Source organism: Pristiophorus japonicus, chromosome 12, assembly GCF_044704955.1.
Source record: "Pristiophorus japonicus isolate sPriJap1 chromosome 12, sPriJap1.hap1, whole genome shotgun sequence".
Classification (NCBI taxonomy): Eukaryota; Metazoa; Chordata; class Chondrichthyes; family Pristiophoridae; genus Pristiophorus; species Pristiophorus japonicus.
In genome coordinates, this window is record NC_091988.1 from 172,106,275 (window position 1) to 172,131,753 (window position 25,479).

The following is a 25,479-nucleotide window of genomic DNA, read 5'->3' on the forward strand; positions in this document are numbered from 1 at the left end:
AGGCATGACCATAGACTGTTGCTCTATGCTGGAAATCCCTGGAAGACAGAAGAAATGGATATGAATTAGTCCTGGCAAAGTAACAACCTTGCCACAGGCTTCTCATAGTTCAGTCAGTTATGAAATAAAGTCAACTAGTGTGTCAGAGATATTTTTTAATTCTGTCACCAGGCAACTGCAAGTTCCCAGTTTTTCCATCTCGGATTATCAGGCATGCAGAGGTGCCACTTATCTCCATGGCCTCCTCCTCTGCACCTCCAGTCCTATCCCTCTCTTTCTCCTACAAGGGATTTAAAAAAAACAGACTTGTGAGTGAGTGAAGGTGAGATAGTCACCCGATGGATGCAGTAAATTTGGTGAGGGTGACTGTGAGACAGATGCATCACATTGCATAAGGATTGGGGTGAGTGGCAGTGGTGGATGGATAAATGGGGAGGTGAGGAGTTGCATAAAAAGTGAACCCTGTGTGCTCTTGAAACTTAAGTAGGTGTGAGGAGTGATGTAATGGAATACCTGTGGCAAGACAGAGGGAGGGGTTGTCATGGACCACAGGATGTATGTAAATCAGCAACTGTACTCACTTTTCCTGACCTGGTTAGGTCATTAAACTGCTTCCTGCACTGTATCCAAGAATGGGATACAAAACTCCTACTGCTCTCACCTCCTCAGCCACCTCCAACATGCCTTCTTTGTTAGAGAAACAGGGTTTTTCCTCTCATTGCTGGGGAAAATTATGTCCCTCCTGCTTCCATCAGTAACTCAAGGGAAGCAATGTTAAATCTTGGAGCTGGCCCTGCTTATCCTGAATCCATCTTGAATAATTGGCATGGACTGGTTGGGCCGAATGGCCTGTTTCTGTGTTGTATATTCTACGTAATTCTATGTATCTCTCACCGTCTCCTTCCAAATCCTCCTAGCTCCTCCAAATTCCATTTTTGCATTGGCCTTTTAATAGTGGAGTTTGGATCGCATCATGTGGGTGCACATCACGGCTGCCATCGCAGCTTGGAGACATGAAACTAGGAAGTACAATAAAAATAGCCAGCCATGCTTAAATCGGATTTTCCAACCTAAATTTTCTTCCGGGTTTCGCGCACGCAATTACCATAGATGGATTTGAAAACAAGGATGACAATTTCACCTTCATAGCCAATCAAAAGACAGCACCATAAAAATGGAAACCAAGGCCAATTGTATGCCTCTCAATGGTTCAGCACCAGTACATTTACAACAACAACTAGCTTTAATGTACTTTCCAAAATGCTTCATAGGTGCATTAGCAAAATAAATTTGGCACCGGGCCATATAAGGAGATATTAGGACACATTACCAAAAGATTGGTATAAAAGGTAGCTTTTAAGGTGTATCTTAAAGGAGAAAGTGGTAGAGAGGCAGAGAGGGGATTTCAGATTTTGGGGCCTAGGCAGCTGAAGGCATGGCCACCAATGTGAAGCAATTAAAATAGGGTTTGCACAAGTGGCCAGAATTGGAGCAGTGCAGAGCAATGTTCCCCATCTTTTTTGCGGGGTGTGCGGCCCATTCACAGTTTCGCACATGCGCAAAATTTAACATTGAAAAAGTCAGTCCCGGGCTGTGAGGAACTAGCAGAGATCTCTGTGGCCGCACAGCTTAGAGGGAACGTTGGCAGGGTAGATGCAGGGAGGATGTTTCCCCTGGCTGGGGAGTCTAGAACCAGGGGTCACAGTTTCAGAATAAGGGGTCGACCAGTTAGGACTGAGATGAGGAGAATTTCTTCATTCAGAGGGTGGTGAATCTTTGGAATTCTCTACCCCAGAGGGCTGCGAATGCTCAGGCATTGAGTATATTCAAGACAGAAATCGCTAGATTTTTGAATATTAAGGAAATCAAGGGTTATGAAGATCGTGATTACGAGGCCATGGAGAGATTTAAAAACAAGGATGAAAATTTTATAATTGAGGCGTTTCCAGACCAGGAGCCAATGTAGGTCCGCGAGCATAGGGGTGATGGGTGAACGGGACTTGGTGCGAGTTAAGTTATAGGCAACAGAGTTTTATGCACAATTAAAAGTGCCACCAGACTGGCAGTTTCTGAAAACATTCACAAATAAGATATTAATTTTTAGCTTTTAACCAAGGTGCTGTACAAGGAATGCAACTACCTGCCACCTAACTTTCAGATTCAAGGCTACAAATACCTATTGTAAGATATAAACATTTCCAGGCATCTTACATTTATTATATAAAATGTAAAAGTTAAGAACATAAGAAATAGGAGATGGAGTAGGCCATTTAGCCCTTTGGGCCTGCTCTGCCATTCAACAAGATTATGGCTGATCTTCAACCTCAACTGCACCTTCCCGCACTATTCCCATATTCCTTAGTTCCCTTCGTTCCCAAAATGTTATCGACCTCTATCTTGAATATGCTCAACGACTGAGCATCCACAGCTCACTAGGGTAGAGAATTCCAAAGATTCACAACCCTTTCAGTGAAGAAAATTCTCCTCATCTCAGTCCTTAATGGCCGACCCCTTATTCTGATTGTGACCCTGTGTTCCAGGTTTCCCAGCCAGGGGAAACATTTTCCCAGCATTATCCCTGTAAAGCGCCTTAAGAATTTTATATGTTTCAATTAGATCACCTCTCATTCTTCTAAACTATAAGGAATATAGGCCTAGTCTACTCAATATCACCTCATAGGGCAATTCCCTCATCCCAGGAACCAGGCTAGTGGACCTTCACTGCACTCTCTCTAAGGCAAGTATGTCTTTCCTTAGGTGAGAAGACCAGAACTGTACAAAGTACTCCAGGTGTGGCACACATTTTCGCACAGTTCTAACACATTTTAATGCTCAATACCTACAGATTCTCAATATGTAGAGTTGCCAAGGTTAAATCGTCAAAAATCGTGAGCTTTTTTAAGTGATTTTGCAATCCCATTAAATGAATGGATTGTTTTATTGAGAAATCATATTTCCACACCTACAAAAAAACAATGGCCATCAGTAGAAATAATTGATTATACAGGTCTGAAAATGAAGCAATACACAACTGAGTTTTGAGTTGGCCTATTTTTTTCTATCTTCATCCAAGGTATGCGATTGATGGGCAATGACCTACTAGTGTGACCTCAACCAGCCCACTTTCTCCATTTACCTTTAGCTTAGCATCCATTTCGAGAATCCCAACATCAATTGTAACATATTCCCTCTTAGAAGCTTTCAACACACATACTTCAGCCCAATCACCCAGTTAATGAAAGTAGCAGCATTGTTTTAAAATGTGTAATCACACAAAGAGGTGCAACGTTCCAAGTCAATACTGTAAGGAGAAATGATCGCTTCAGATTCAAAGTATGCAGCACTGTATGAATAAATTCCCAACATTCGCATTGGATTGTCCAAATTTCTCGCCCCACCCATAAATGCAACTGAATGAAGACTAAGGGGACAATCAACAGGCAGCCCCCCCCCCCCCTGTTCGGATGATCACAAATGTTTAAAGAACAGGTCAGTCTTCTCTTCGCCCATGATTACATTTACAATGGAGGCAAAAAATTATTTAGTATCCGGTGGTGGCAGGTGAAATGTTAATGTTTTTGTGGATAGGCCAGTAAAAGGGAAATTTCGCTTCGTCCTGGTACTAAATATATCAGATCCATAAGATCCAGTACACTTGCTAGAATAGATTAAAAAATATATATAACTGGCCCCGCGATGTCATGTTAGTGCGTCCTAATTATATGCAAAGTGTCAATTATTCGCCTGTCATTTATCAATCACCTTTTAAACCATATTAGGTTTCATATATACAGTAAAGTGGAATTAGCAGCACTCCGTTTCAGATTCGTTCTCCAATAAAACCACTTAGAAAGGGAAAAGGCGTCAGTTTACAAGGGCTGTGTTCATATTGCAAAGGTTGTAAACTTATACATTCATATTTTAAGAAAAGTGGGCAAGACTCAACACGGCTGCCATTTTCCCCTCCGGCCGCTGGCAGATCTATTCGCCTCCATTTAAGCAGCGACGTGCGCTACGTGCTGTAAACACTGCTGTGTCAAGTCCCTGCCAGTGCGCTTGTCTGATTGATGGGCGGAGAGACCGGCCGGCGCGGCCTGAACCCCGTTCACTTATTTCTGCCTGCAGCTCCATCGCACGGAACCAGCGCCGGATTATTGCATGTGCAACTTTCTACGGCCAATTCTCAAACCAAATAGCAGCACCTCCCAGCTGGACAAGCCAACTAAGTGAGTAACTAATAACCAGCCTGAGAATCAGAGATCACTTTTTGGGTGTGTGTGTGTGTATATGGGGGGGGAAGCAACCTACTAAAATAGAAGAGGCGTAACTTCTTAATCCAATAGTATGGAGACTGGATTAAAAATAAATTAAGTGGGCGGGGCCAAGGTTGGAAATGGGTGAAATGCACATGTCAATTAAAAGGAATTGGCTACTTTTGAGATGTTTTGACCCAACTTCAGTTGCAAAAAAAAGGAGGGTGGCGACGGCGAAGAATGTGCAAACTGGCTGTGCTCCCGGGGAACTGGAAGCACCCTGGCTCGCTGGCGGTGACTGACAAGTGGTTACACCAGCCGCACGCCTAGTTGCCACTGTCAGCGTTCTTTAATGGAATGTTTATACTGTCTGGCCACCAATCGGTGTGAATGGGAGGCGGGGCCGGCCCGCGCTGCTCAAGTTCGGCGGAGCCGAGCGCGAGAGGGGCGGGGACGGTTCGCCGGCCGGAGACAAGTAAAACAATTGCCATCAGCAGGAACTGCCGGCTGCACACTGGAGCTCCGCTTCTTTCTCTGCAAGCCAGCATCATACTCCAAACACCAATGCTAACATTGCATTAGCCTGATTTTTATTTTTTTTTGTTAAAAAGCAGGCGCTTGTTTCGATTAATTGACCCCGCCTGCCTAACCCCCCCCTTCCAACAAGACTATGAGCTCCAAACGCCAAACCAAAAAATGTAAAGTTGTAGGCACAAAGGTTTGCGCGCCAAGTTCAGCCGGCGAAGTCCGAGTTTCTGGAGTGATCCAGGCTTGTAAGAACGACCCTGCGGGCAGTAATTTATACACAATCATGTTAGATGATGGCTCACTCAGAGAGTATGCAGAAGATGAAATAATCTGCATCGATGTCAAAGTATCTGGAAAAGGAAAAAACAGATATAATCATAAGGTATTTAAGCATTCTCTGTTCATTTAAAAATGGTTAAGTGGCTTCTATCAGTTGCAAATTCGATGCATGCTTTCATTTATGATTTTTTTTGTTGCAATCAGACATATTACTTTTTATATTTGGAATACATTGCAACTAAGATGGCGCCTGAAGTGCACGTCCAAAGTTTAAAGAGAGTAGAGCAAGGAAACCGGTATAATTAAATGTCCAGCCCCTCGCGAAACCAAACACCAAGTAAATGAATGTTTCATGATTATTAATAATTAGCGATGATTTCAGTTTTTGGGCCGAAGTAAGCCAATCTAGATACAGTCTGTCCCTTGGGAGTGCAACTCTTATGCTAACTTTGCCAATCACAATATCTGAACACTTGGTTATTTTCAGTCTTGCTTTGCAACAGGCATTGCCGGCACTGTTTTTAGTTTTCGGTGGAAAACTAGCGTCTTTTTAAGTTGATTTGCCGCGTTTTTTTAAACGATCGTTTTCAAATCGGGCTTTCCTTTGCCGCGGTGGGGAAAATGACATAACTGGGGTTTTGTTAAATTTTTAGATGCTTCTGAACTGCAAAGGCAGTGAATCGGTTGCGGTGCTTCAAGACCGAGAGAAAAATGATGTCCCTTTAAGATCGCCCGAGCCACGCGGCCTGACAGCCAAAAAACCTGAAGACCGGTATCTGGAAAACAAATGTAACAGAATTGGCGAGGTGGAGAAGGAACCTGCGACCCGCCCCCTTGGCTCGGTGTCAGAAGAGAAACGCCTCCTCACTTCGGCAAACATCGACGTTCCTCAGAGGTAGGTTTTTTTTTCGCGAGCTATACGAGTTGCTTTTCGGACATCTAGGAACGGATAAGGTCAAAATACATCCTCAAATTGAACTAACCATTCCACATAACATGCTCTGGCCTCATTGAGCAAATGCCCCTTTCTTCGGGAGTGTTTTTTTTCCAGTTTAAATGATGACGTCCCACTTTTATACGCAGAATTGGGTTGTGTTCTAGATCACAAATCATCAGCTACAGTACTAAAACTCGAGAGAACACAGCTTACCAGTTGCTGAAATCTAAAAAGCACTCAACTTTCCACTTTTAAAGTTCTATCACCATATCATTTGATCATTGCGTGTATTACTCTTAAGGTTTGAATGGCATAATATGTGTAATATTGTGGTCAAACATTAGGGTAACATTGGTTGTCTGAGTCATTTTTGGACCACTATTTGGATTGTTGGGTGTAAAGGCACTTCAGCCAGCTATGAGCTGTTAGCAGCATTTTGTGCTTGCTACTGCTGCTGTGAATCCACTGTCCAGTTCTTGTTTTGCTAATGTTAGTCATCCACTTGAATGCTGAAGTTATTGAAATATACTGCAGAAATAAAGCATTTGACCGATGCAGATATAGGTGGCTAGTAGTACACTCAGAAAATGGTGACTACACAAAAGGCACACATTTACTGATACAAATTTGTTTTAGTCAAGCAATGCATCAAACGGATTAATTTCTTGGATGCAAAGCAATAGCATCTACAATGTGTGATGGTTGGAAAGCCTGGATAATCAGCCATTAAGATTTCAGAAATACAGAAAACTCGTGAATGATTTAAATTGTTCAAAATAGCAGACAGAACTGGTCAGCGATGGAGAAACGTAGTTATGTGGCCAGATACATGGTTGATAAAGTACTCTGGGTACAGGAGTAGGTACCTTCACTTGAGTATTCCAATTGTGGTAAGTGATTTGCATATTCTCTATGAAATTTACAATAGTTAAGATTATATTTCTCAATATTTTTGATAGACTTGTCTACTATATTTAGTCTCATTAATCGCCTTGTATAATGTCTTATGTTCCTGATCATTTACCTTGCCTGAAATCTTATTTTTTGAAAAAATATGCAGTTCATTGATAGTCCAAATTCAGTTAATGAAAATATTCTTTTGTCCCTTCCACACTGAGATTTGAAGTAACTTCAAGACCTCCTTCACTGTCTCAGAAGAAAGTGAAGAAATGTCTGGGTTTAGAGCTCACCAGAATGCTTGAAGAACGGGGATCTGTGTCCAGATCTTGCACTGTTGGGGATTTGCACTTGTGGCAGGATCCTCCATGTGGCCAAATCATGCTGGCATCATCCAAGTTGGAGAACCAACCAAAAATGCAAAGGAGCATTTCTGCACAGTAAATGGGTGCTGGCTCTTCACCCCACCCCACCCCTCCCCCCTACAATCATCACACCAAATCACCCATTGGTCAGATTTGTCAGGCCATTCAAAATGCCAAAATTCAAAGTGCCATGAGAATATTGGATGACATGCAGTTAGGCAGAACATGTTGGCAGTATAACTAACATTATCACACTGGTCAGGAACCCCCCACCCCCATCTCTGTGCAATTACCATTCAGAGATGTCACGTTGCTTCCAACTGCCAGTCAGTAGAAATTATGGAGTCTAGTTCCAGAGTCACTTCTGTGCTATTAAACCCAGGATGTGACCCCTGGAGCGCATAGTTTTCAAGTGTTTGTGTATTGCCATTCATTACACTTCAGGCATTACACTTCAGAATTCAATTTTTTTTTAGAAAAGAAAGGCCATCACTTCCTGTTGTTTCTTTCTGGATTGATAAACTTGCCACTCCCCAAGGAAAAGATTTGGAAATTTAAAGCAGGTTCCAATCGACAGAACAAGTTTTCCTTCAATTAGCCTCAAATTGAGCTCAGAATGATAAGATAAGACTTGCATTTATGTAGTGCCTTTCACGACCTCTGAATGCCCCAAGGTGTTTTACAGCCAATTAAGTATTTTTGAAGTGTCGTCACTGTTGTAATATAGGTAACGCGGCAGCCAATTTGTGCACAGCAAGTTCCCACAAACAGCAATGTAATAACATTATGTTGATTGAGGGATAAATGTTGGCCAGGACACCGGGGATAATTCCCCTGCTCTTCTTCAAAATAGTGCCTTGGGATCTTTTATATCCACCTGAGAGAGCAGACGGGGCCTTGGTTTACCATCTCATCCGAAGGACGACAATTCTGACAGTGCAGCACTTCCTAAGCACTGCACTGGAGTGTCAGCCTAGATTTTTGAGCTCAAGTCTCTGGAGTGGCACTTGAACCCACAACATTCTGACTCAGAGCCGAGAATACTACCCACTGAGCCACAGCTGACACCTGTGTCTATTCAAGCATTTTTTTCTCCACAAGCAGTACCTGAGTAGTTGCTATAAAGGGACAGACAGCCTAAACACAACTTCCTTCTTGGCATATAAATGTCACAACCATGCTAGATCAACTATAAATAAAATCCAAAACCATTTCAGAAAATTAAAACTTGTTACATTCTCCAAACATTGCTATATGTGCTGTATTAATGCAGTGCACAGAGCATCTGAAATGAAGTATTATGCATTTTACAAAGGAATGTATTAAATGTATTGGAAAAATTAGGATTTATATTCACATGTGAAATTTCTATGTTTTTTGACTAAATGGTTTCTGATCTTGGATTCCTTCATGCTATTCTTCTTGTCTCTCGAATCTGGTTCCTATTTTAAGGACATTTCATAGGACAATGCATACAATGCTTTCAGTTGTTTGTCATTTGAAACATTTCCTTGAAAGAAATGTTGCAATTGAAAACTTTTCTAAGTGTCCATTTAGGGTACTTCACTAATACAATGTAATATAGGTAGTCTCATTGCACATGGGTTAAATAGCAGTTTGTTTGGGAAGCAAGAAAGTAGATTGAAAAAAAATTATCAGCAAAGTTTAAGCAGTTCATTTTACCTTGGAAGTTTTGTTACATATTTCTGTGTTTTAAGTCTTTTCAGTTTAAAATGAAAACTAGCTTGAATTTTACTTTTTCTGCTGGTGAGTAAAGGGGCTTCCAATATTGAAAAATCACAGATATAATTTCAATTGGATCCAGCCCCTTTTAAATTGATGGTTTAGTTTTCAGTGGAAATCACTGCACATTGTTAACCTACATCTGAATATATGAAGGATGATATTTAGGTTGCATGTAGGCTTCAAGTTTAGGGCCGTGCAATGCAGTTTTGGCTAAACTTTTGCAGTGTAAATTGGATGTTAAGACCCAAGATGTCTCCAAAAGCGGGTAGAGACTCTCTTCTCCTGTTAGTCCGTGGCTATGTATTTAGTCTGCATTTACACTACAACTGCAGCTACAATGTAACTGTACCCTGTAACAGTTAAAAATACCCTTGCTGCACAAAGTGGAATTTTCAGCTTGGTAGTAATTGTCCAGTGAAAGTAATAGCATCCAAATGTAGCATCACTTTGTTCCTCCAACAGTTGTTCGTATTTAACCCAATTGAACTTGATCTAAGCTCTAGTGTATAATACCATTTCAAGTATCCTATGAATATCAGAGGTTCATAATTACGTTGAAATCGGATGTAGTTCTAAGAAAGGAAGACATTCGTGAATTTTAACTTTTTCAAATAATTTTAGATGTAGAAATGGACAACAGGAAACTTTTCTGAAGTCTTAAAACACGCCTCAGACCTTGAAGAATTTTTCAGTAAAGCAAATTTCACATTCCTTCCACGCCCCTTTTTCTCCACAGGCTCCCAATGCTACAAACCCGTGCATTCTCCCTATGCAGTACTGTACCTAAACCCCATAATTCCTATGCAGTACTGTACCTAAACCCCACAACCCCTATCCGCACTACTTCCTACCCCATACTTCTTTAAATTAATTCTCTGGAATGGACGTTGCTGGCAAGGCTGTCATTTATTGCCCATTCCTAAATGCCCTGAGAAGGTGGTGGGGACCTTCTCTTTCAACTGCTGGAGTCTGCAGCGAAGGTGCTCCCATAATGCCGGTAGGTAGGGAGTTCTGGGATTTGGACCCAGTGATGATGAAGGAATGGCGATATATGTTCAAAAATAAAGAAAGAAAGACTTGCATTTATATAGCTCCCTCCACAACCACCGGACATTTAAAAGCGCTTTACAGCCAATGAAGTACTTTTGGAGTGTAGTCACTGTTGAAATGTGGAAAACGCGGCAGCCAGTTTGTGCACAGCAAGTTCCCACTGACTCAGGCGAGAGCGCTACCTACTGTGCCACAGCTGACAGTACTGTTAAGTCAAGTTAGGATAGTGTGCAACTTGTGCGGAACTCCGAGGTGGTGGTGTTCCCATGAACCTGCTGCTCTTGTCCTTCTAGGTGGTGGAGATTATGGTTTTGAGAGGTGCTGCTGAAACCTTGACAAGTTGCTGCAGTGCATCCTGTAGATAGTGTATATTGCATTCATGGTGTGCCGCTGGTGGGTGGGGTGCTGGTCAAGTGGACTGTTTTGTCCTGGATAGTGTCACGTATCTTGAATATTCTTTCATCTGCACCCATTCTGGATAGTAGAGAGTATTCCATCTCAGTCCTGACTTGTGCCTTGTAGCTGATAGAGAGACTTTGGGGAATCGGGAGGCAAGCCACACACTGCAGAATACCAAGGCTGTGACCTACTCTTAATTGCCATGGAATTTAGGTGGCTGATCTCAACCATTCAGTTTTTGGTCAATGGTGACAACCAAGATATTATTGGTGTTGATGGTAATGCCATTCAAAGTCAAGGTAAGGTGTTTGGGCTCCCTCATGTTGGAGATGGTTATTGCCTGGAACATCTGTGGCACGAATGTTACTTTGCCCTTAATCAGTCGAAGATTGGAAGTCTTGCTGTATATGAGCATGGACTGCTTCATTATCTGAAGAATTGCAAATGGAACTGAACACTGCAATCATTAGCAAACAGCCCCACTTCTGATCTTATGATGGAGGGAAGGAAACTGTTGAAATAACTGAAGATAGTTGGACCTAGGACGATGACCTGAGAAACTCTTGCAAGGATGTCCCGGGGCAGAGAAATTTGGCCACCAAATTGGGAGATAGAAAACGGGCTGCTGATTCACTATCATCCGTTTTACTCTACAATCCCCACCACTTGCACCATCCTTGCTTAGACTTGAGAGCCGCCTATTTCGGGCAAATGGTGTTAACTAATCAGCATAAACGTCAATTATAAAGGTGCCGCTTAAAACGTATTAAGCACACCATCTATTTTGTTCAGTTCAGTACTTAATTGATTTTTTAAAAAGTTGATTTTGTTATGGCTGCATCTAATCAACATCTCGCTCTGAAACACAAACAGAACAACAAAGACATTGTAGCAGATCTTGCATTAAACATATCACTGATTGACGCTATCCAAAGTAGTCTCCTCCTCCTTTAGTTATTAACAGTGCAAGCAGCTAATGGACACTTTGGGTAGCTTGAATCAGCAGTTTGCAGTGTTGACAACTACGTAAAGCAGTTGGAGAGTGCTGCCATCAGTTTCCCCCCCACCCCTCCCCCGTGGCCTCTAGAACCCCTGCAAGTACTTGCCAGCTTGTTGAGCCCCATGTCTGTGAAGAACACTTTTATTTAAAAAAAATTATTAATTCCATTGGCCACCACATATATTGGGCAAATCGTGTTGACACCAATGTGCCCGCTACATGCAATGGGGCTCGTATCACACAAAATCAAACTCAACCACAGAGAGTCAAGACTAAGTGTAGCCTTCAGGTGAAATGGGGTTAGAGGGTCAGGATGTGCAGATGTAATTCAATCCCCTTTGGTAGGAGAATTATTATAGCATGACAAATTTACATTGCTGGTTTCCATTATAAATTGGTAATAGAAAAAGTTGACACAATGTGTGCTGATGTAAAATATTTGATATATTTCAGATGAACTGGCTATATGACCTAGATTTTTAAAAAAATATATAAATACACCAACCTTACTATCAGATGAGATGTTAAATCATCTGCCCTGTCACGTGGATGCAAAAGGTCTAATGGCTCTATTCAAAGAAGAGCAGGGGAGTATTCCCTGATGTCCAGGCCAATATTTATTCCTCAACCAACATCATTACAAACTGATTACTTGGTCATTATCACATTGCTGTTTGTGGGACTTTTCTATGTGCAAGTTGGCAGTCATGTTTCCCTATATTATAACAGTGACTACACTTCAGTAGTACTTCATTGGCTGTGAAGTGCATTGGGATGCCCCGAGGTTGTGAAACGCACTATATAAATGCAAGTTCTTCTTTACAAACTAACAGTATAATCAACACGAAGACTTATCAAGTAAGGAAAGCTATCTTTTGGACTGCATCTTGAGTTGCATAGTGTGACATTGTCATTCTAACTAATGACATTGTATTTTAACTATTCTTTGACTTTGATTACTATTGGTGTCAGAGACCTATGCCAACCTTGGATTTGTGAGTTGGGTGCATGCCATGTAGACAAATGGAGGGTTATATGGTTTTTGTATGGACGTGATTGAAAATGTACTAATAATTTTGAGAGATTGAGAACTGTGGTCATTAACATATATGTAATAGCGGTCACAAGTTATAAAAACGTAGCACTTAATACTTTTGAAATAAACGTCAACTCCTTTTATATTTAGCACACAGCACAGGAAAAAAGTCACTTAGCAAACTTCAAATCTTTTGAAACTAACTTATTTATATGTTTTAGTCCTGGCTAGCATTTTTAATGTTAATATGTATATTTCATCAGTGAAAAATTGTGTGGATTCACTTCTAGGTGATTGGGCATCGTTACCAATTCTTAATGTGGATGACTCCAGTATTTTGTTAGTCATAACTTCATTCAGTATTTCTTCATTCATGTTTTATGGTTCTAGTTAGCTCCTCCCCACCACATGACTACATTTCACCTACTTCACATAAAAGGGGGGAAATCCCTACTTAGAGTAAATCGTTAGAGGTGAGAATTAACTGGAAAAACAAACAAGTGATCATTATTTAACATTTTGATGACATTCTGAAAGTATTAAAGGATAGAATATTGCAGGTGGATTAACATCTATCCTGTGTGTATAAGTTTCTGATTGATGCTGTAGAGGAATAACTTGTCTTTGTAGCTCTTTTGTGAATTAATTTGACTTTCTTGTGAATTTTTATGCTCATCAAAATGATGGATGAACATTTTCACATTTCACTCACTGGTGTCATCATCTACTCTTCAGTTAGATGAACTGAAACTCAACATGCTCTGCCCAAATGATAGACTCAACCTCGGAAGAACGTCTCCTACTGTGGCAGTGTGCAACAGGTGTCCCACATGCCAAATCCAGCACCAAAGCTCCTTTCACCCAACCCTGCTGCTTCCATTAAATGCACAAAGCCAGTTTTGACCATTAGTTACTTTCACTGGCAGCTGAAACTAATTGTAGTTAAAATCAGTTTTGTGCGCTTGTGAGAAGAACTGGGCCACGTATAATGACTTGGCCGAAGTCCTTTTAAAGTTTAAATGACATGAGCCTGGAGGACTCAAACGGCTGCTTCCTGATTGGACTGATCCAATTACTGCTCCAGCTTCATGAAGAGGGGAAGGAGCATTGTGGGGTTCATTGGGGATGGGAGTGCTCCTTTTGAATTTTTTCTCTATGTAGGGGGTCTCACTTTTTTTGTAAGGGAAGTGTCAACTTTTTGTGAATGGTGCTTTTTTGTATTGTGGGGATGTTTTGAATTTTGAATCAGTTTGAAGTTTGAATCAGGACTTGCATTTCTGCAAAATAATGCAATGTATTCGCTGGTTTTACATAATTGTCCAGTTCCCAAAGGTTGGACATTTTCATTTTCCATACCAACCAGACTGTTGCCTCTTTAAATAAGAATACTAATTAGAAGAAAGCAGTACACAACCAATGAATTACTTTTGAAGAGCGATTATTGTTACATCGGCACAGCCAAATTCAGGTTAGTTTTCAATTGTGGTCTTGTGCTGACTTGGGACTGGATTGAGATTGCCCGAACTTATTTTACATTGAATCTTTAAAATCAAACCAGCGGAGAGAAGAGACTTTCTATCCTAGTTAGCCGGGTAGATTTATATAATCCCAGATGTTTTTGGACGTCACTGGTTCATTACATTGTTGGTGCTCAAATAACTTTCCTAAAATATGAAATTTAATAAAGTTGGTACATTATATGCGGAGCGAGCACAAGGCTATATTTACCCCCCCCCCCCCCCCCCCCAAGTTATTCTGATTCTATATGTAATCTGGAAATTTGCAGCACGATCATTCTTTCCTCCCCCAAGCATAAATAAAGGCCCTGAATTTAGGCCATGAAATACTAGCTAGCATGCAAGCATCTGAAATTCCCTTTTACTATTTTAGAACTGGTTTTAACCAAGTTAATGCCTCTGCTGAACCAGCAGAAAGAATAATTTCAGACTAATGCTAGTATTTCTTTAGGGCTGACTTCTGAAAGATTCACCCATGTATTTTTTTTCTTGATCACAATATTATTGACTGCAATATTAAAGTCTAAGTTTATAGGTGGTATAAAGGATTAGTAGTACAGGTTGAACCTCCCTTATGCGGAACCCGTGGGGCCTAGCATGTTCTGGATAAGGGATATTTCCGGACGAGAGGTGGTCACGTTAAATTGGATGATACAGGTACTGAGCAAGGGGATATTGGGGCTGGGAGTGCGGAGGAGAGATCATGGGGGTGGGGGGGAGGGGGGAGCAGTGGATCACAGGGTCAGGCCAGCGATTGCGCGAGTCGGCAACGAGGAAGGACTTCAATTTGTTCATGTCGATATTCTGTGCATGTGTCATCCGGTGACCGGGAATGTTTCTGGACGAGGGATGGTTCCGGATAAAGGAGTTCTGGATAAGGGAGGTTCAACCTGTACTGGAATTACTTGGGTTGATTGAACTCTTTCCCACTCTCCCCTCCCCAATAATTGACTGAACCGATGGGTTCACTCCATTGGCAGATATAGTCTAATGTTTCACTAAACATATATTGGAACAAGCAACTTGTGTTAACAAATATAAAGTCTGTTTAAGTCAGGATTGATATTTTCTGATATTTACAGATGGTAAGTAAGTAGGCCCAATTGATACATTAATTGATATAAGTCAGAGTTCATTTTACACTCATTCAGTTTAAAAAAAATGACTGGTGCTTTTATTAGTATGTTTGCTACCTATTCACTGTGGTCAGTGTACCAATCAATTCAAAGGCAGTGTTCATGAAATGAATACTGATGCATACTAAATTATTTAATGTAATATGTTGTAAGTGTTTCAGATTATCAGACCCAAAAGTCTTGCAACTGTATTGATAAGTTGTTGACTTACTAACATGCTATTCCAGAACCCAATACTAAACGAGACAACAAAAGTAAAATACAGCCGATGCTGGAAATCTGAAACAGATTAAGTAGTTCCATGATTCTGTTGTCTAGTAGGATGTGATTGAAGATAAAATGCTATCGGGCATCATAATACAGCTTTTAAAGCACACCGTTCCAGATTTGGATCTAGGCCAGTTTTGTTTCCAACTCATCTTGTCCAGCAATAGTGTTGTATTATACAGTAAAGCTTTTCAAATTTGCTGGCTAAAATAGTTGGTAGTGATGAACAGTTACTAGGTAGAACAAACTTTTGTATATAACTTCCTGTTGAAGAGGGTCATTCAATAAGCACAACCATTTTTGTTCATTTACCATTTTGCATAGCCTTGTGATTACTAAATGCTGTATATTGGGGACTGTAATAAAAATGAAACAGTATCACAGGAGATATTTACACTCTTGTATTGAAGCTTTCTATTTGATATGTTTTAAAAATGCATACCAGCATTTTTTTTAATTCTCTGGTAGTTAGTAAGGTGGACATTCATTGGCCATCACTAGTTACCCTGAGTTTGATGCAACTGAGTGGATTGCTCGGTCTCTTCAGCGGGCGATTAAGAATCAACTATATTGGTGCGAGTTGCCTAAAGGACATTCGTGAACCAATTGGGCTTTTTACAATAACCCAACAGCTACATGGTCACTTTAACTGATGCCATTTTTAAAACTGAATTAAAATTCTTAAAGTAACATGGTGGGATTTGAATTTGCATTCTCTGGATTATTAGACCAGACTTCTAGATTCCTAGTCCAGTAACCACTACCCTACTGTACCCATACAGGTACTGGATCACGTGTCTAACTTTATTGGCTGTGAACAAATGAAACACATAGAAGTTTTCATAATGGCAGGACTGATTTAACCACTCTCTGCCTTGTTTTGTTTTTTCAAAAGAATGTTGACATATTCACGGATCCCTGCATTAATTTGCATTATCTAACTTGTATTAGGAAGTAGATACTGTAAAATTGCGTTCACATGCTGGCATTGTGCAAAAATAACTAAAAGATTTATATATGGTTTATAAGTTGCCATTGTTTTTGTTCATTTATTTTGTAAATCAAGTGTGCAACTTGTTTTCATTTAATGAAAGTAATTGTGGAATGTAGTTTTATGGGGCCCAAGAGGCGCGGCCCCGACCTGGACGTCCGTTTTTCGCGCTGAAAAGTGCGCCGAAAAAATACTTGCATATTCTGCGGCTCCCTGCAGGTCTTCAGCAGCTTGGCGCAGCGCACACAGAACAGCGGGGGGCGGAGCAAGAGACTCGCGCCGATTCTACAAGTAGTGGGTGGTGTGGGGCTAATTTAAATATGGCAACGTCGTGCCGGCAACCCTGCGTGTGCATGTTGGAGCGGCGCGCACGCGCAGTGGCACATAAACATTGGCACTCGGCCATTTTTAAAGGGACTAGAGGAAAAGTGAAGATTTGTCTCGTGGACCCCTGGAAAGGCTTGTGATTTAATTTAATTTTTTTAAATTTAATTTAATTTGCACCCATTCTGCAAATTTAAGTTTAAAAGTGTCTTTCTGGCTGCCTCTCCCTGTCCCTGGCCGAATGGCCTCAGTCCCCTTCACAGTTCGAAAGCTACTTGATGTTTCTTCGGCTGCTGTCCAGCCACTGATGGAAGGAAGGCCTGCCTGAAGCACCACAGCTCGAAGGTTGCTGCTGCTTCACACAGGTAACAACATGGAATATTTAATCTTTGCTTTCTTTATAAATTTTTATTCAGGTTGGATCTTTATTTGTATAAGTATGACTGTTGAATGATTGTAGAGTTTAATTACTTCCCTTCACCCCCCCACCCTCCCCCCCCCCCCCTGTTCCCTACACCTACGCCTGATTTGTAAAGTGTAGGCAATGTTTTTCTGAGTGTACAAAAATCTTCACTTACTCCATTCTAAGTTAGTTTGGAGTAAGTTTTCACTGTCTAAACTTTCAAAACAGGCGTAAGTGACCGGACACGCCCCCTTTTGAAGGAGGAGGAGGGGAGAGGGGAGGGAGAGCGAAGAAGAACTGGGGGGAAGAGAAGAAGAACGGGGGAGGGGGGGGAGAAGAAGAATTGGGGAGACAGAAGACGAAGCTGGGCCCTGCCGAGGACTTCAGGCGGGGTCCGCACGCAGCCTTTGCCGGGCTGACGACTCTTCAGGCGGAGTCCGCCCCCAGCGAGAGGCCGGGCGGGCCCCGCCAACGAGGTAAGATGAGTCAGGCCACTCGGTCCGGGATAGGGGTGACGTCCCTTTGGCCTGGGATAGGACCGTCGCCCGTGAGACGGGACGCGCTGGGAGGGCCGGGAACTACTGCGCACACGCGCAGCCTCTACTGCGCACGCGTGCAGCTGCCGGCACTGTTTTTGGCGCAGGGCTGTAGCTCCGCCCCCAGTAGCTCCTGCTGCGCCGAGCTAGAAACGAGCTATCAGAGAATTGCGAGGTAAGTATTCAGTGCAATTTTTATTCAACAAATTAGGTGGGCCTCTCCGATGTGTGCCGTTCTAGCGGGAGTCCGAAACTTGAGCCCATTGTATTTTTAAATGGAAAGCCTGCTTTTATGTGGGACGCTTGCATTAGGAATGCACCTCCAATAGCACCCCTGCATTGTTTAATGTTGCTGTTGGAGCCAGTGTTTTTTCTAGGACTGGCAGCTGTGCCACCTCAGTAACCAGCACACTTTAAAAATCTTGACAGAAAAAGATGATTGCTTGCTGTGAAATGTGTTCATATGTTATACAAAAATTTGAAATTTGCCTGCTTTATAGAAGGGATTTTTTGTTCTTGCTCCCAAGAACGAGAGGAAGGTAAATTCTTCCTTGGGGACTTGACACGTCATCCTGGCTATTTTGAACCAGCTGTTGATTTGAGTGGCTTCAGCAGTGACCTGGGAATAGATCACCTGCCTGTCGTCTTGCCGATGGAATGCAGCAGCTTTTTTTTTGGGTGGGGTGGGGGAGCATGTTTGTTTAATTTATGAATGAGAGTTAAAATTAATATAACTTATGGTGGGAATTCACTGCATCATCATTAACTCCCGCACTTATTTATTGTTAAAACTGGGAATGCCTGGTACTGATACATGTGCAACAAGTACTAAAATAGATGCAACATTTCGTTTTACTTTGCTGCCAAAAATATCTCTGAAAAATCACCCGTGTAGATTTAGTGGGTAATTTTCCAAGCTTGTGTGTTAGCAATGGGCAGTTTCACTTGCTGGCAGTGCATACTGTCCATAATTTTCTATTATGTGCTTGAGGGGTGCAAAGTTCCCTGCCACTACTGTGTGCAAGAAAAATCAGCCCTTTGATATTAACAGTCTTATTTTCTCAACATTTTGACTGCCACTTGACTTTCCAGTGTTTTATTGGTCGTTCATTGGAGGAGTTTTGTGAGCATTGCTGACATTTTTATTATAATATTTAAAGTGGCAAGAAAAAGAGTTCCTCAACCCAAACCATTGGAAGTGTTTGGCTTTGATTTTACTGACCTTAACATAGGCAGAAGGTAACGCCTATATAAATGTTGTTCTAGATTTACAGGTATTTACTTTTTTTTGTTGTATGTTTTTTAAAAACTGTTGATCTTAAATGTGTATGTTTATATAGCACAACAAATGCAAGGTTGGAATTAGGTCCATGCATATAGTTGGGGGTTGAAAGATCTAACTGAGCAAGGGACACTGAGGTTAGAAAATGGACTAAAGCGTGACACAGCAGCAAAGTGGATCCTTGCCACATAATTAGATATTTTCACTCACCATATCACTGCCAATTCTAACAGAATGCTTCAGTTCAGTCAGTTCTTCTCTTCACTTTTTTAAAGCAGGTTTAGTTGGTCAAATAAGATTAAAGAAGTCAAAAGACAATGCTAGTGCCCACACTTTGGTGTGAGATTTTTTCCTTTTTTTTTTTGCTGAACAAAACTGAAATTCTGGCCAAGCCAACATAGCACCTTTCTCGGCCTCCGGATGTCCCAATGTGGTTTACAGCCAATGAAGTACTTTTGAAGTGTCATCACTGTTGTAATGTAGGAAATGAGGCAACTAATTTGTGCACAGCAAGATTCCATAAACAACAATGAGATATTAACCAGGTAATCGACCTGAAATGTTAACTCTGCTTTCTCTCCACAGATGCTGCCTGACCTGCTGAGATTTCCAGCATTTTCTGTTTTTAATCTGTGATGTTGGTTGAGGCATAAATATTGGCCAGGACACAGGGAAGTTTTCCCTGCTCTTCTTCGAAATAGTACCATGGGGTTTTAAAAATGGCAGACTAAAATTTCTATGCATGTCAGTTTTCAAACTGCCTGGCTCAGTAGTAATCATAGAAGTAGATAATTCAGCCTTACATGCCTGTCCTGATGCTTGCTCTTCAAATGGAGCTATCTGCTTGAGTCCCATTCTCCTGCCCCTTCCTGGTGGACTTTCAAATACTTATCTAATTACATTTTAAATGATGCATTCTCTGCATCAATTGCTACTTGTGGTAAAGCATTCCAAGTTCTGATTCTTCTTCATCCTTATACCTCACCCACCAGCTGTTTTAGTGATAATCCTCAGTCTATATTTCCTTATTAACATTTCACCAACCAGTGGAAATAATCCTTCTCTTCCGTATTGAAACCTGTAATTATTTTGTAACCTGTTCGATCCACTTAACTTTCTCTGTTGCAGTGAATATGCTCCAATTGTTTGAGCCTTCCTCAGAACTATAATCTCTCATTGCTAGCAATATTTTAGTGAATCTTTGCTGCATCATTTTCAAAACTATCATACATTTCCTGTATTGTTGCCTAAAATCACACATAGTATTCCAACTAACTAATATCCCGAACAAGTTCAACATCACTTTTTTACTTTTATATTCAATGTCATATAACCCAGAATCACTCTGGGGTATGCTCTCACCATTTAAAGGTCTCTGTATCTTGCACCCTTAGATCTCTTTCTTTCTCCACTACTACTGTTTTATCAATTTCTTCTTCACCATGATCAAGACTATCCATGTAGCTGCGTTTGTAGTGTCCTCCCCTTCCTCTTACCCCCAAATTCTGCAACCTCATCTATGCTTAAGACCTGTCTCTCGTTCCTCAATTTCCCTGTCTCCATGCAACTTGTGGTCACCCGACTCTACTTCTTGACCCACATGCTAAATGACAGTGTCAGTGATTTCTTGTCTTCCAGCACCATCCCTCTTGCCTTCAAAACCACCATTATTGCATCTTTCTTCAAAAAACACATCTTCTTTCATCTGTACCAATTATTGTCCCCTAGCCAGCCTCCGTTTCCCCTCACGTCCTTGAATGTGTTATCACCTCTCAGATCCTTGTCCATCTTTCCAGTAACTTCCTGTTTGAATTCTTCCAGTCTGGCTAATGCCCATCTCACAGTAACCAAAAATCTCTGCCATATTCAAACTCAACACTGACCACGCCATCCTTCTCCAACTCCTCTCTGCAACCTTCTCTAGAATCATACAATGATACAGCACAGAAGGAGGACATTCGGCCCATCATGTCTATGCCAGCTCTTTGGTTGAGTCATCCAATTAATCCACTCCCCTGCTCTTTCCCCATAGCCCTATAACTTTTTTTTTCCCCTTTCAAGTATTTATCCAATTTTCTTTTGAATGTTACTATAGAATCTGCTTCCACCACCCGTTCAGGCAATGCATTTCCGATCACAACTCACTGGGCTGGAAAAACATCGAAACATAGAAAATAGGTGCAGGAGTAGGCCATTCAGCCCTTCGAGCCTGCACCGCCATTCAATGAGTTCATGGCTGAACATGCAACTTCAGTACCCCATTCCTGCTTTCTCGCCATACCCCTTGATCCCCCTAGTAGTAAGGACTACATCTAACTCCTTTTTGAATATATTTAGTGAATTGGCCTCAACAACTTTCTGTGGTAGAGAATTCCACAGGTTCACCATTCTCTGGGTGAAGAGGTTTCTCCTCATCTTGGTCCTAAATGGCTTACCCCTTATCCTTAGACTGTGACCCCTGGTTCTGGACTTGCCCAACATTGGGAACATTCTTCCTGCATCTAACCTGTCTAAACCCATCAGAATTTTAAACGTTTCTATGAGATCCCCTCTCATTCTTCTGAACTCCGTGAATACAAGCCCAGTTGATCCAGTCTTTCTTGGTATGTCAGTCCCGCCATCCCGGGAATCAGTCTGGTGAACCTTCGCTGCACTCCCTCAATAGCAAGAATGTCCTTCCTCAAGTTAGGAGACCAAAACTGTACACAATACTCCAGGTGTGGCCTCACCAAGGCCCTGTACAACTGTAGTAACACCTGGAAATTGCCCTCCGCCCCGTTTAGGGTGGATAATTCGAATTACTGTATTCGATTATCACTGCCCGATGGGAGTCAGAGAGAAGAGCCGGAAAATTCGGCTCTTTAATTCTGACACTGCCTCCCAGCGCTTTGGGGTGCTGTTTGAGGCGATGTAGGGGCAGGTTCAGGATGATGTACATCTCCACCGTCGCAGCGTCCCTCCCCCTGTCAACAGGGAGGGACGCTGCGAGGCCTACAAGGAGCCCACTAGGGAGGGGTTCGGCCGGACCAACGGCCGCTATTGTTAGGCTGACTCAGGAGTCAGCTGACAATTAAAACAAAATGACAATGGGGTCAGCATGGGCGGAAACACTGGGCATGGCGGAAACCCATTCCCGCCGCCCCTGGCCTGGGGGCAATTGCGGATGTGTTGGCCCCACAGTTTTCCCCCTGGCGGAAAGGCCTTATTGCCCCGTTAGAGGTGGTAATGGGCCTTATAGAAGGAGACAATTTTCCCATCACTGTGTATCTTTAAAAAAAAAGTGTTTCTTCATATTGCCTCGGATTGTTTTGCCAATCACCTTAAATCTGTGTCCTCTAGTTACCGGCCCTTCTGTCACTAGAAAGAGTGTCTCCTTATTTATTCTTATCAAAACCATTCATGATTTTAAGGGCCCAAGTTTCCCCAGGAGTTGCTCTTATTTTTTTGGAGCAATTAGTTTTTTGGGGAGTTTCTTTAAAAATCGCAATTCTACCCATTTAGTTTGCTCCAGTTTAAGGAAGTTAGTTCAGTTTCTTTGTAGTTCATTTTTTTTTCAAAAGGGGCCATTACCAGCCACTTATGCCTGTTTTGGCCATTTAAGCAAGTTTAGCCAGCGAAAAGTTACTCCAAGCTAACTTAGGCCAGTGTATGTGTCAACGTTTGTATGCTCAGAAAAACCTTGCGGAGACTTAAGAAATCAGCGCAGGTAGCCAGAGATGAGGGGGGTGGGGGACGGAAGGGAAGTTAGAGGATTTTCCAAAGCACTAAACACCTTCACAACAACAACAACAACAACAAGCACAAGTACATTTAAAGCACTAAGCAAAGCAGTACATTTAAAGCACCAATCACTAAACAAAGCACAAAAAGTAATAAGCAATTAATTAACAAATAAAAAATACAAGGAAGCTGAGAGGACCTGTACCAAGACTTGCAAAGCATTAAACAAAGCACAAAAAGTAACAAGCAATTAATTAACAAATAAAAAAATACAAGGAACCCTGCACCTAAAGCACCAAGACCAAAGTAATAAGCAAGCAATCAATCAATCAATAACAAATAAAAAAAAATAGAAGTCCTACCTTTATGTGAAGGGAAGGCAGTGGACCTCCGATGACGGAGCCCATTCGGCCAGGGCTAGGGGCGGTAAGATGCACACCGGGAGGCTAGGCTCAATGTGGCATCGGTGAAGGAGTGGGGGGGGGGGGGGCGGAGAGTGGAGAGGAGGGAAGGGGTGGGGGAGGGGGTTGGGGGGGAAGAGGAGGAGGAGGAGAGGGGGGGTGGGGAAGAGGAGATGGGGGGGTGGGGAAGAGGAGATGGGGGGAGTGGGGAAGAGGAGGAGGAGGAGGGGGGGGAAGAGAAGGGGGGTGGGGGAGCAAAGAGGAGGGGGGTGGGGGAGAGCGGGTGGTGGAAATACCCTCTTGATCAAATGGTACAAATCCTCTGGAAGGTCTGGAGGCAACCCCTTGGACTTCAGTAGCTTGAGGATCTTGTTCCCAGCAACAAAACACACTTGGGCAACACCATGAGAATCCCTAGGATCACATCAATCTGCGATGAGGTCAAGCCCTTCTTTGCCAGCTTGTAAATCTGTTCTTTTACATCTGTTCTGTTCCCTCGCAGGCCAGGGCTAGGGGGCGGCGCGCTTCGGGCCCCTCCCACACAGCCTGCAGAGCCCGTCGAGCCCGTGCCAGCTAAGATTGCAGAAATCCTGCATTGTCTGCAACCTCACTGAAATAATGGGAACTGGCTGCTTTGAATTGTGGAACTTCACTCGGCCAAGAATTCATACACTCCCTGTAACTAAGAAAATTTGAGCTAAATCGACAAGTTCCTTCGCGTGCCCCAGGCCAAAGTTCCATCTTGATTTTCATGAAAAGTGTTTCTAATCTGTAAATCCCCTAATCCAGGGCTGAAAGGAATCAAATCACCTTTTGATATGAAGGGGGAAGAAAACAATCAGATGACACAGCCTGCAGAGCACACTCTAGCCGCCGATGAGGGAGCCCAGTCGGCCAGGGCTCGGGGCGGCGTGCTTTGGGCCCCTCCCACACAGCCTGTAGAGATTGTGGGGGCGAGGAGCTACTGCACATGCGCGCACACTCTAGCGCGCATGTGCAGAGGTCCCGGCACTGTTTTCAGCGTCGGGACCTGTCTCCGACCCCCCATTGGATGTGGTGCGCTACGTCGAGGCCGAAGACGTCCTGAGGAGCGGGGAGAATTCCTTAGTAAGTTTTAGACGTGGTTTTTGTTCTAAAAAGTCGGCGTGGGGGCAAACTTGGGCCCTAAATGCCTTGATCAAATCTCATAACCTTCTTTAGTCTAAGCAGAACCAACACTTCGCATTTGCCACCTGTCTGATCCCTCCTATTTCTGAATTGTTCTTCACTCTAGTGTCCTGGTGTCTATACCCCTGGCAAATGAATTTAAATCCTTTCTCTCTTCATTTTCCTCTCCTCCCCCCCACACACACACACACTATCTATATTTTCTTTTTTTTTCCTTCGCTTTCCTCGCTGCATATTTAATTTTAGCCTCTTGCCGATCTGTGCTTTTCCCTCCCTTATCCTACCATTGGTGGCAGAGCTTTCAGCTACCTGAATCCTGGAATTTCCTTCATTACTTTTTTTCTTTATTTAAAAAACAACCTCTTCAAAATCCATCTCTTTGACCAATCCTTCGCTAACTCCTACTAATCTCTTATCTGGGTCACTCTTGTTTTCTGTGAAACACCTTGAAGCATTTTTGAGGTGATTTTAGAGGTGACGGTACAGCGGTATACAGTCGGGAGGGAGTGTCCCTGGGAGTCCTCAACATTGACTCGACCCCATGGCTTCAGGGAAAGCATGGGCAAGGAAACTTCCTGCTGATTACCACCGACTGTCCTCCCTCCGCTGATGCATCAGTACTCCTCTATGTTAAACACTGCTTGGAAGAAGCACTGAGGTTAGCATGGGCGGGGGAGCTTCAATGTCCATCACCAGGAGTGGCTCAGTAGCAACACTACTGACAGAGTTGGCTGAATCCTGAAAGACATAGCTGCCAGACTGGGCCTGCAGCAGGTAGTGAGTGAACCAACACGAGAGAAAAACCTACTTGACCTCGTCCTCACCAATCTAACGGTCGTAGATGCATCGGTCCATGACAGCATTGGTAACAGTGACCACCAAACAGCCCTTGTGAAGACGAAGACCCGTCATCACACCTGAGGACACCCACCATTGTGTTGTGTGGCACTCACCGTGCTAAACGGGATAGCTTTAGAACAGATCTAGCATCCATGAGGCGCTGTGGGCCATCAGCAACATCAGAATTGTACTCCACCACAATCTGTAAACCCATGGCCCGGCATATCCCTAACTCTACCATTACCATCAAGCCAGGGGACCAACCCTGGTTCAATGAGTGCAGAAGAGCGTGCCAGGAGCAGCACCAGGCTTTCTTAAAAATGAGGTGCCAACCTGGGGAAGCTGCAACACAGGCACAGGGTTAAGCGATCCCACAATCAGCGGATCAGATCAAAGTTCTACAGT

The 25,479-nt window shown here is 42.7% G+C and overlaps 1 protein-coding gene across 2 annotated transcripts in view; it reads left to right on the plus strand.

Annotated features, from left to right (window-relative positions):
* Window positions 1-4,095: 4,095 nt before the first annotated feature.
* Window positions 4,096-25,479, plus strand: part of LOC139277554 (zinc finger protein 704-like) — a 111,841-nt gene continuing 90,457 nt past the window's right edge. Inside the window, exons 1-2 of one of the 2 annotated variants that reach the window (XM_070896151.1) lie at window positions 4,096-4,226; window positions 5,714-5,955. In XM_070896151.1, the coding sequence (XP_070752252.1) occupies window positions 5,714-5,955 (242 nt within the window). In that variant the 5' untranslated portion in view covers window positions 4,096-4,226. Of the gene's footprint in view, window positions 4,227-4,689; window positions 5,164-5,713; window positions 5,956-25,479 lie in introns of those variants that run through there. The other variant, XM_070896150.1, reaches the window with a different exon arrangement.